The sequence below is a fragment of the Macrosteles quadrilineatus genome, unplaced genomic scaffold, assembly GCF_028750875.1.
Source record: "Macrosteles quadrilineatus isolate MER2022 unplaced genomic scaffold, UCM_ALF_1.0 Scaffold_1__1_contigs__length_201487025, whole genome shotgun sequence".
NCBI classification, from domain to species: domain Eukaryota; kingdom Metazoa; phylum Arthropoda; class Insecta; order Hemiptera; family Cicadellidae; genus Macrosteles; species Macrosteles quadrilineatus.
The window spans coordinates 119,284,811-119,297,940 of record NW_026542594.1 but is presented as its reverse complement, the minus strand read 5'-3'; the positions used below and the strand labels follow the sequence as shown (position 1 = coordinate 119,297,940).

The 13,130-nt window shown below is 34.1% G+C and overlaps 1 protein-coding gene across 4 annotated transcripts in view; it reads right to left on the bottom strand.

Moving 5' to 3' along the window:
* LOC128983912 (nucleolysin TIAR) overlaps positions 1 to 13,130 on the bottom strand; it is a 557,066-nt gene that overhangs the window by 159,403 nt on the left and 384,533 nt on the right. For all 4 annotated transcript variants that reach the window (XM_054403178.1, XM_054403196.1, XM_054403205.1 and 1 more), the window contains one exon: positions 7,653 to 7,740. In XM_054403178.1, coding sequence (XP_054259153.1) covers positions 7,653 to 7,740 — 88 coding nt within the window. The remainder of the gene's footprint in view (positions 1 to 7,652; positions 7,741 to 13,130) is intronic.

Sequence of the window (13,130 nt, the reverse complement as noted above, 5' to 3'; positions counted from 1 at the left end):
GGGCATGTACAGATAACATACGTAAGGGACTGCGGATACAGTTCTTTTAACGCAATTAGTGTGTAGTAAAGACATCTATCGTTTCATGGGGACATGTTGTAATCTAAAGTACCTTTAGATCAACTACCAATTCTAAAAAGGCAATACTTTACTTCCAAATGAAAAGGCCTTACCTTGTCACTAACAAGACTACAAGATCACACCACTCATCCTACACTCATCCTTCACTCATATTTGGATTAAAATAAGTATATAGTGGGGTCCCCATCTTTAATAATTGATATAATTGATAAATTGATGATAGTGAAGAATCAATTTTCTTTGCTGAATTAGGTAAACAAATTAAGGATGGGGCTACGAAGTTAGTCAGTGTTCGGTTATATCTCGGTTCTAACAGTTGTTCATGACGTGTTTAGCCAACAAACCAAAATTACCAAGGAATATATTTTTTTTGACTGGTAGAAAACTTATTTAAAATTGTTTTCAAAGATATATCAGAAAGCACTAAATAATACTAGTCTTCGTAGGCTGTGGATAGTTAATAGGGCCAAGATCCTGCTTTCAATCAAAATTTAAAAAATATATAGCGTAAACGCCTGTAAACTAATAATGAAAGGTGTATGTATACACAACATATTTAATTGTTCTGCTGACAGAATAAGTTGTAAGTAAGTTATAAGTTGAAATGTGGTTACGAGGGCTGTGGCGCCCTGGAGCGCCCTAGTGAGTGACTAAGTAACCAGGCGATGGCAGCGCAGCAGGAGACAATCCCGCCACCACAGGGAGACCATCACCAAAGCTAACCAGCCTCAGCGTTTCATCACAAGACAAAGAAGCATAAATGAAATTATCTTGTAGCAAAGGCTACAAAATAATGCCATAGCAAAGTACATAGACCGAACTACAGAGGTATTGTCAGTAATTCTTGGGTGAACAATTTTGTTATATGCTTTACTTCTTTACTTTGGACTGGATCATTTTTTTCAGATTAATAATCTGAACAAATACCAATAATTTCACAGCACTTTTCAACAGCTTTTGAATACACTTGATTAATTTAATTCATAAGGCTTTTCATCGTTAGTCAAGCATGGTTCACCCTACGATAACGTAGTATCATACTATGCCACACAATAGATTATTGGAGTCAAAGAGAAGAGACGCCAAGAGTAGATGTCCTAGGTGAAGTGGGTTTCCTATAGTGACAAAAACATGTTCAGCGTGGATGGTTGAAAAAATCTGGATCAATAATACTTAAGGATTCATGTGAAGGAAATAACATTAAAGTCTCTTGTGATAAAACTTAATATTGTTTATTAGACTGTTAAAAATAAACAATTACGAGAATTTTTTTCAGGCAAAAATAATATAAGTGTAAATTGTAAATATTTTCTATGAAAATAAAAACGTTTGTCGATTATTGATCAAAAACTTATAATAACCTTTAACTAGAGTTCAGATCCCAGTAAAGTGTGGTACTATTTGCTCTGCATAAACGACTGAGTACTATGTTCTATAAACCATACGAGTTAAAGGTACGACTGCAAGAAGTGAGAGAAGTGTTGTGTTGCGTCCGCGCCTTCAACGCTGTGGATGCAATATAGATACTCGGAGTCTGTATCGGTTTTGCCTACCTCAGCCGTGATATGAAAGTAATGTCACACATTTCCTACTACAAACATTACAAATATACTGTCTATACTATTTTAGTAAAACTGGCCAGTAGAAAGTAACAGGAACTATTTACCGAGTAACTCATTTCAGAAAAAAAAATTTCATACAACATTATACTATACTATTATGTTGTTGTTATTTATTAGTAACATTTTACTAGTGAAGTAATATCAATATAATCAATAATTAAATTTATAGTACATAAATAATAGTTACACCTCACTACAGAGCTATTGTACTTAAATCGTCCAACATTTCTAAATAAAATGGTAACAACTGACTTTACTTATCCGTTGTAAGTATATACACTCCAATACTTTATACTCTTACTACTATTCTAACTTACAATAAATTAATTTAATATCAAGGTAAAGATATTTATATTTGGAATTTTATTTTACATTCAAACCGGATTTTTTCTCCACAATGTCTTCAATATACCTTAAACGTAGCCTAACTGTTTACAGCTTTAAGGTTGGTTGAAGTTTATATCCATAACAAAAATAACAAAGGTAACCAAAGACTCCCTTAAATATTCTATTATATAATATCCATGATTAAAATAAGTTTAATTTACAAAGGGATGTTCTTGCCTAATACAACTGGTTTAATACGGTACAAAGTTACTCCAGAAACTTTAGCTTGCATCATAATACATAGTAACTGATAATTTTCAATTACATGACAGGAAAAAAAATGTTGGTTCATAGAAAAAAATGCTGCTAAAAAAATCCTTTTATGTAGACTAGTTTAATGTACATGTTCTCCATTTCGAAACAACATGTGATCTACGGAATGACTAGATATGGCTTATCATAGATTGTTCTCCATGATGCATTCGGGTTATGTATTAAACATAAAAACAACAACATTCCCACAGGCTCTTTCAGCTGACTGGTATAACTATATAGCATATTATCAATTCAAAATCGTTCACAACCTCATTAATGTCCAGCTAGAAAATATGAAGGTAATATTTACTTATAGTTAGAAAATATTTTTTTCAATTTACGAAAAAGAATCGGAGTTAATATAAAGTGTGTAACACCCCGTAGCTAATACAGTGTAGCATTGGGTTTATTCATTAGTTGGTGGTGATACAAGGCTGTCGGCTGGTCGAACACTTAGCGTCCGTTACAAATCAATCAGCAGCCCTGTAATCAGGGGAGCTTAATCAACACTCTGCAACAACCGCTACCACCACCTGACACTAACTGTTCCACTCCTTGGTTCTGTAACTGTTTAGACTCATGTTTGAACTGTGTGTCACTAGTTACAACAACCGCTACCACCATCTGACACTAACTGTTCCACTCCTTGGTTCTGTAACTGTTTAGACTCATGTTTGAACTGTGCGTCACTAGTTACAACAACCGCTACCGCCATCTGACACTAACTGTTCCACTCCTTGGTTCTGTAACTGTTTAGACTCATGTTTGAATTGTCACTAGTTACAACAACCGCTACCGCCATCTGACACTAACTGTTCCACTCCTTGGTTCTGTAACTGTTTAGACTCATGTTTGAATTGTCACTAGTTACAACAACCGCTACCGCCATCTGACACTAACTGTTCCACTCCTTGGTTTTGTAACTGTTTAGACTCATGTTTGAACAGTGTTTCTCTAGTTAAATCAACCGCTACTACCATCTGACACTAACTGTTCCACTTCCTGGTTCTGTAACTGTTTAGACTCATGTTTGAACTGTGCGTCACTAGTTACAACAACCGCTACCACCATCTGACACTAACTGTTCCACTCCTTGGTTTTGTAACTGTTTAGACTCGTGTTTGAATTGTCACTAGTTACAACAAGCGCTACCACCATCTGACACTAAATGTTCCACTCCTAGGTTCTGTAACTGTTTAGACTCATGTTTGTACTGTGTGTCACCAATTACAACAACCGCTATCACCATCTGACACTAACGGTTCCACTCCTTACAGGTGTAACTGTTGATACCATTAAGCTTGAAGTATTATTAGAGGTAGATTTTGCACGGCATCTCAGCTAGAAAATCTACAAGTTACAAAATTTGGTTCTATTGGTACCAACTAGAGGAATATACCAGTTCATGGGCTCGTGGATTATTTCAATCCTACAACCCTCTATTCCTATTCAGCTCCTAGTTCTGATTTACTTACTACAATGTCCACAATGTACTATACTACTCGTAGAATGGCAACAAACTTATTTCAATTTACTCATTCAGTGCTACCACCTGCTCAGTGCTCAAGCTCAGTGGTTAAGACTCGTGTTCGACCTGAGTCACTAACTACAAATTACTGTAACGACTACTACAATCTCCATGGGACACTTACTGTCCACTCCTCGGTGGAAGCAATAGTTTGCAATTATATTTGTACTTCGCCATAAATCATCTTTTGTGTTTGGTTTACTTACTTTCTTGTTTTTACTATGGTTAAGATCCGTAAATTTATATTCAATTAAGGTTGATGTACGGCATAAAAACACAATAGGTATGGTTACAATAAAGGTCATATAAGGTTTCTGGATATCGTATCTTGACAAATCCGAATGTCTGGATCGATATTATTAGCCTAATACTATGGCTGAACAATCGCCAGAGTAGACGGAGCAATGCCCAGTCGGCAAGTAATTGGTTTACAGTCGGATCGCGTACATTCACGGGTATTACAGAGATGAGTATTATTTCGAATGACCTACTCACAGCCAACAACTAATTATATACAGTCAATGCGTGCGTGGTCTCAGATATTTCTAAGAATACTTTGCAATCAACTATCCATTTTTTAGTTACTACTACTTGAAAATAATTTTCTCTTTTGTATAAGCTAAATCTATATTCTTTAGGTTTTAATGCTCTAATAATTTTAACTTTAATGCCTATTAGAAATGTCCAAAAAAATTTTACGAACAGTTACGAATGTAAAAATAAGGCTAATGGTGTTTTATAAAACACATTCCACAAAATAAAATATTCTTGTTCTATATATTTTGTCATAATCATTCAAATGGACCAAATAGGTGTTGAGTAATCAATATGATTGATAACGCCATGGTTGAAATTATACAACATTTTAATACGTAATATGTTATTATATATTTATGACATTGAATGAAATACAAGGACTTTAGTCAATGTATTCATACCTGAGTGCTGAACAATAGTTTTGATAACAATACACGTGATGGATGTCAAAGCAAAGATATGATTTTTTGGGTTGCACACATTCCTTCTCGTGTTCGGAGATAGCTAGCTTACGGACCCATTCAAATAGGTTGGTTCTGGCATTTTAAGCTGAATTTAGTAAAAATTAGAGAATCCATATGTGTGGTACCATTCACATATACGAAGAGCTGATCTAATGACGTTTTTGGCTTCTGGTGATCCAAGCATTCCAATGGTACCTAATCTAGATCTAGAAAATAACAGTTGTTGCTACTATCCATTGGAAAATCTGTTAAAATCCAACGTTATACTTAGTGGTAAGGGATTTTAATTCTTAAAAGAGACAGATTTTATTTTCAACATTCTCACATCAATAGCGAATCATTTCTTTTGTAGTTCGTAACATGCACAAAAAAAGGTTTCATGCAGGTTTGGCGCAGTGCTAAAAACGGTAGATAAAGAACTTGTATTTCTAACAATAGTGCTTAATCATCATGTTTGAACAACCAGTCCAAGCTTACATACATGAAATTCCCATGTGAAAATACTTCAGTTTTTTTCTCATTGAAGATACAAACAAGAGCAAATCGAGGTTCAGTCTCCATCATAATTAATTTTTTCTCGTCCTAACGTTTGTTTTAAAACAAATGAAATGTGGCTTTAGAAAAGCGTTCTGTTTAGAAGAGTGAATAAGGGAATGGCTGCTCCGCAACGCTCCGTACTGTATCAGCCTCAATTGTTTCGGGTCCCTTTGTAAAACACGGCATAAACTGGGTTTTGTCCACCCTGTCTGCACGCTACCCCTCAAACACAATTTATCACACATTCTCACTTTCCATGCTGGATTCGTTTGCCTAAAATACTGGATGTGAAGTAAATCGAACTTACACACAAATACTTTTATACATCAATAGACTAATTCAGTATACCGGTACAACAATATTAAGCTCTATGAATACCAAATAAAACCCTGATAACAATCTTACTAGTGCATTTTTTAACCACTAAAACATGTTTAAAGACTCTAAAATAATATGCTGACCACCTAATTTTTCTACAAACAATATCAACCGTTAGATTATTGAGTTTTAACGAGAAGCAAATTACAGCTATGAGATGAAGAAAATAAACAACAACCTTGATCTGATGGATCAATACAGAAGTCCATTAATAGGGCCACTTGGCCGGCGAACAGCCAACTTTGCCGTCATCGACTGAAAGTGACTCGGCGTTTTACTGATATCTCCATTTGTTTGAGAAGTTCGTCCTCATTTTGCATGATTACTCTCCGACACGACGCCGCTGACTGTCAGTTGGTAGGCACACCATACACTACACAATACACACTACCCACTATACAATAGACAATAAACACAACACAATACACACTACACACTACACAATACACATTACACACTACACAATACACAATACACACTATACAATACACAATACATAATACACATTACACACTACACACTACACACTACACAATACACACTACACACTACACAATACACTACACACTACACCATCAAAGTGTCAATAATCATTTTAATGTATAATGTCTCTTGATTGCTTATTGATATTCATGAATCCTTGCCTAGTACAAAATGTATTACTTCATCTTCATATTTCCGATTAGATTAAATAAATTGAAGTAAAACTATGCATTGCGTTTATGCTATGCTCTGTTGAAGACATATTGCTATTATTATTTATTATTCTTATAAGGCAGTAGAGGGTGTTATTCTTTATAAAATGGATACCCTGAATACATGCGTTTAAAAAGTCATTTCTAGCCTAAAATTTAAGGCCTCAACACATTAAAACGCTCTGTTAAAAACTGTTCTTTTAGAGTATACATAATAATCGTCTGGATTCTAAGCATAAAATAAATTGCATGCTTACATTGAACTTTTAAACCATAAACACTAACTGTAGATTTGTATACACATCAATCAAGAATGTTACATATTAGAGGCGTATTATTATGTATAAAAATTTTAATTATCGATACACCATTAGACACTTCCGTCTCATAGGAGCTGCACTAATGTAAAATGCATCATTCAAATAATGGACGACTGAGCATATATGTCAGGGTATAGCTGCCAATACCCCTGTCTCTATATCGACCCCTACTTGGGCTCACAGTGAAACATGTAATTTAGCTATGGACGACTAAGCCCTGCTGGCCTGGGGTGAACTGTAACTCCCATCCATGTTAGTCATATCGACCCCGAGTGGGATATCTAGCTGTCAGACGATCTAGCTGATGAAACGCAGAAAGTTTTTACATACCATTTATAAATGAAAGTTAATCATGAAGTATGTAATTCACTACTGAATAGTTACTGATGGAGGAGTTGTGTAGGAGGATGTTTACCCTCGCCGAGCAATAAGAAAAAGTTTACAATGGAATTATTTTACTTGCTAGTGAGTAATCGATGAACTCATCTACGTGTTGTAACAACCAGCATTTAGTTTGTTTTCTGAAGTACATCAGTTTGTAGGTTATATGTTATTTGTTAACTAGAATCATGGAATTGCTGTTGAAATGGATCTTAAGTGTTATGCTAGTAAATAAATGTCTACCTACTTTACACGTTCTTGAATATGAGTATTTAAAAGTCATGCTGACTGAAAACGTAATTTATTATTGTAAAGGTTTATATCCATTTAGATTCACATAACTTGATGGAACTGGAACACATAGATAGTAGCCTATATTAAGTGTATGAGTTTTTATGGCCTACAACTAATCCAACTGGATTATAGGCAACCGTATTAAGAGAAATATAAAATAATAGTTTACTTACGAAATTTCCCCGAACGGTGCAAAGGCTTCTCTTAACGTTTGGGTTTCAATTTCCGGACTTAGGTCTCCAACGAATATGTGGTAGTGTTCTGGAACAGAAATATACTTTTTAAACAAGGAATATAAAAACTAATAGTTTATTATCATGAAACCAATATTTATTTTGTACACCTTTATACCATTTTACCTCACAGTTAGTAAAGGTAGTAAATAGCCTTATACAGGAGCCTTAGAATGCTGTACAAACATCTTAAAATAAGTAGTCTAAGCCAGTTCATTATGTACTATTACAAAATGTAATGTTAGAAAGAGACATAGAAGCATTACAGTTGCACCATAATAATAGATCAACTTTAAATCATATACCAAAATATAACAGTAATACAATACGAGATATTGTGACCGAATTTGAATGCGTTGCCAGAAAAACAATATAATCGGCAGCACAGCAGGAGCAAACTCGCACAGCGAAGACTATCTTAAATCAAAGAAAAGTTAGGGGCGGAAATGGTGAGAAAAGAACAACAAAACATTTCACCCAAGGACAGCAATAAATTGAATAAAATATGTGAAACGAGTGGCGGAGCTGCATTAGACAAAATTACAGCCCAACAGGCAAACTGCCAGCCGGCTCATAATCCGATTCGAAATGACAAATAATTTAAAGGGTGTCGCTGTTCTCTCTGGGAGGCCTATTAATCTAATGAAAGTAACAGGTTTTATGATTTGGTGTAAAAATGCACCTTAACTAGTCTTACCTATGCAGGAAATGTAGCTTCGAATTCGGGTTGTTTAATATGATAACGACTCAAGCACAATGTATTGCACTGTTACAATACTCTATAAAAACATTGTATGTTATGTATATGGTATATATTTGTATGTAGATACATATTTTGTGTGTATACTATTGTATCTATCACATTCAATTTGTATTATAAATTTACACCACCGAATATAGATTATTTGAATTCCAGCTGATAATAGAATGTGCATTTAAAAACTCAAAGATCGAACCATTTTCTTTCGTTAGTTATAATCTAACAAATTATAATGATGGAACACATTATCTTTACCTTTGATGGGTTTAAGGTTTAATACTCAAATTAACTAATGTAGTAACTATGTATCAAATTCAAAGAAAGTACCCTCTTACATGTACAGTACCCCTCTAAGGTGGAAACAAAAATTATTTTTAGTTTTTAACATAGCTTTGCGGAATGATATTTTTTTATTTAAGAGACCATTATAATCAAGTTAAACACCAAAATCCTTCTTAATATAAACTCCAGGTCATGAAAATTTATATCTACTTAGTTAAATATATTGTTTTGTGTGGTTGTTCTGTACTTTATTTCTTAATGATTAGTTAAACCAGTTTATGGTTGAAAATATAATTATTTAAAATGTGCGTTTCGCTTATCAAAATGGACATAATTCACAACAATCCTTTAACTGACATAAAGTTAATAACGGTAAAATTAATCTAAAACTAAGAATAGGTTGAATAGTTAGTTTAAAAATATTGTACATTATATGAAATTACCTGAATGCAATGAGTTAAATAACTAATTTACTAACCAACAGCTATTCATTAACTGTTTTCCCTTGATAAAATATATCATTGCATATTTTTTTTAAATAAAGTAGTTTTACTTTAACAGCTTACCTAAACTTAATAACCGATTGTTGTTATTTTTACTAATAACAGTTTCACTTGTCTGAGAAGCCCAATAACAAAGCAGGCTGCAGAGGGGCTCGCTTTTAGTTATTTATAATCAGATAAAAGAAGGATTAGTTGGGAGTGGTGTTGCCAAGAAAGTGGGGTTAGGATCCTGGCTTAGAGCGCCCGAAACCATTTTATATGTCAACAGTTGATATACTTCTAGAAAACTGTGATAAAGTGTCTACAGATCCGGATAACTATCGTTGTTGAATAGTAATTTAGTAAGCCTCCTTCCTATAACAATAAGTAACGCGTAATAAACAAATGAACTTAACCTTTTTGAAAATATATTATTACTTTTATTTGGATGTCCAACAAATTAAAGACAAGAATTGTTTTAATTTAAACACTGTTTCTACTTATATAGTGTCCTCGAACCACATTCTAAAACTGGTGGCATGTAAATCAACTTTGTTGGTAGATGACCCATTGTTGTGCTTTGTTTGTGAATGTTGAGTATCAAGACAGGGGCAGCATAATGCTTTTCCCTAGACATCTTTAATTATATGTAAAATAACACTATCACTATACGTTTGCAAACAACAACCAGACTGATAAAATTTATACAAAAACTATTATCAGTAAATCTCCCCATCACTAAAGCGTTAAATAATAATTTTGGTTTGCTGAAAATGTTTGCTTGACAATATGAACAAAGTCTGTTAGTTATATGAGTGAACTCGACCGCGATAACGGGGATACAAACATGTTTAATTATATAGATACCTCAACATATACATCATTAGTAGGTTTATATTTTCATCTCATTAGTTCGTTCAAAGTGGTATAATTAAATGCACTAATAATAATTGATTAGATCTCAGTAATAAAAGTTCTTGCACATTTTTAATACTGTAACTAGATATTTAACGTTTGTTTTGAGATTAAATACCAAAAGAGCTGTTTGAATAATGATCTTGTTTTGATTATTTTTACCATTGAATAATACAGATAGGTCTTATTACAGTCGATACAAAATTTTTTTTTTTTTATTTAAGTACTGTATTATTGCTAACTTGCTTGCTGTTTATAAAAATGAGATGTTTTCAAAGTCCACGGTTGTATTAAACATGCCTTGTTGTATCTACAGCGCAAGCTAGTAATACAAATGCTATATTTTTTCTGGAATAAACTAAATATCATCTTAACTTCATCACAAACTTTCCTGTTCAACATCGGCTCAATTTAATATTTTACAGAGATTTTCATCAACATTAATTTATGTGCAGTTTTTTTTAAGATACACATTCTAGTCTCGCTTTCAATTTTTGAATGTGGTTATAGACCAACAGTTGGCACGAGGAGAGAGTGCTTAGTGTGGAGAGAGAAGCGCTAAGTGTGGAGAGATACCGGTAAGTGCTAAGTGTTAAGTGTAAAGAGAGCAAAGTGCTTAGTGTGGACAGAGAAGCGCTAAGTGTGGAGAGAGAAGTGTTAAGTGTAAAGAGAGCAAAGTGCTTAGTGTGGAGAGAAAAGTGCTAAGTGTGGAGAGATAAGTGCTAAGTGTGGAGAGATAAGTGCTAAGTGTAAAGTGAGCAAAGAGTTAAGTTTAGAGAGATAAGTGCTAAGTGTGGAGAATGAAGTAAGAAGTGTGGCGCGTCCAGGCGTATCACAGCATCACCGTATCACTGCATCAGCAGGAACAAGAGAGCAAGATTAACCGGGAAGGCTTCCTGCGGGACCGCCGGATATTGCTGGTGGGATTGATGCCTATGTACTTCCTGCAGGCTAATCCTCCCACTCCCTCCTCGCACCCCCCACCACCACAGCCGTCATACACACCGATACTCACTCACATTTTCCTCGTAAATGTTATTTGCGTCGTGATAACTGATATCTCCATTTACTTATGTTTAACGTCAGGTTTACCTTATTACCCCAGTGATTAAACTTTTTTTATGGGTAATATTTTGCATGGTATATTATTATAAATAACTTCTTGATCAGCATTGTACGTGTTATTAAATTACCTGAAAGCACAACAAATACGTCATTCACCTATTGGGTATGATGATGATTGGAGAGTCCAATCGAAATCGATTACCACTTACCATCTTTATATGTGTTAACCATATTGTGAGTAAACTGTAAGAATGTAAATATATTATCATAAGTGTTATTTGACGTATTTTTGGCGCTCTAAGATATTATTATACCAATGAATACATACTTATTTATTCTTAAATAAAAATTAGTTAATGTTTACATGTTTCTAATGATTTGCATGAAGTAATATGTAAGAGTGTGAAGACTTAGAAATAAATTAAGACTTTTCACTATTTAAGTAGTGTAATTGCAAGGAGGTGGAATGTTGTTTAAAGGTGTTTGGTTCATTATTTGCAATATTGTTGCCGTTTTATTTTAATACAGAAACTTGAATTATTTCTTCAATAGAAAAATTAAATACACAAAGTGCTTAATGGAATCCTTAACTATTATCAGGGTAACACAAAAACCATTTAAAAACCCCACCTTTACCTTGAGTAATAATAATATCTCTCAATTACGTTTTGATATGATTATTTGCTAAAATTCGAATCACATGACGTCAATTTGAAGCAGGCATAATTCTTTCTTACGATGTTAAACTAAAAAAAAATATACCAACATATACATATACAAAATATACATGTGGTTCTCTGCAGAATGGAAAACCGTATACAGTACAGCGTTACGTATATATAATGTATATTGCATTTTGGTAGGGGTTCATAGGAAGTAGAACAGTTTCAGTTACCGAGCAGAAGAGAAGTAATTACTCAGTGAATTGACTGTATTTGCTAACCAGATTGCTACAAGCACTGTTTGGACTTCATGCATAGAAAGTGAAGAGGAGCGACATGGAATTGTTTGAACCGCGGCAGACAAAGAGCGCCCTCATTTACAGGGTTTGCTCGGGTCACCCCCCGCCTACACACCGTACTAAATATTACCCTAGTATGTTATGATACATTGCCAATCACTACTATACGTATTTATGCGATACTGTGTACTGCCAGATCTAACCATACATTGCTATACGCCTCTCTACGTTAGTAACTACTACGGTACTATACATTACAAAATATTACCATTCACCATAATAGTTATACATGTTTTCATACAATGCCAAATATTTATTCTCGTTGTTATACGTAACGAAATATCGTCAACGTTATCAGAACATTGCTATAATCTACTGTACGTTGTTAAACATTGCTAAATGTTTAAAATTAGACACGATACTAAACGTTAAAATACGTTTTTACATGCTACTATGCGGCGCCTAATAATTGTTTTAAGTCACTATACATGACTTGATACTGTCTTAAGTTACCAAACGTTATCATAGGTACTCAACGATACATTACTAAATGCTGATATACGTTGTCCAACAATACAGCAGTTTACTACACGTTACTAATTGTTGTCAAACACTGCTAAACATTGCTATACGCTTTGATGATCAATAATCGTTGCCAAAGATTTACAGAAGATGCTACCTACTGTGATATATGGCCAAAATTGGCTAACTCTTCACAAAGGTTACCGCTAATTCCCGAAAAGTCGTCTAAACAACTGAAACTAAAGATTAACACACGTACAAAAACATCGCTATACGTTACTTCAAGTCTGCGAGCGTTCTGTTACCACACCAGACCTTACATTTTAGTTAACACCAATACAAGTAGATTGAGTAATTCGGTCAGAGTTATACACACATTGCTAATAGAAGGTACATGAGTAGATGAGCTTACTTGGTGCATAATGTAATCA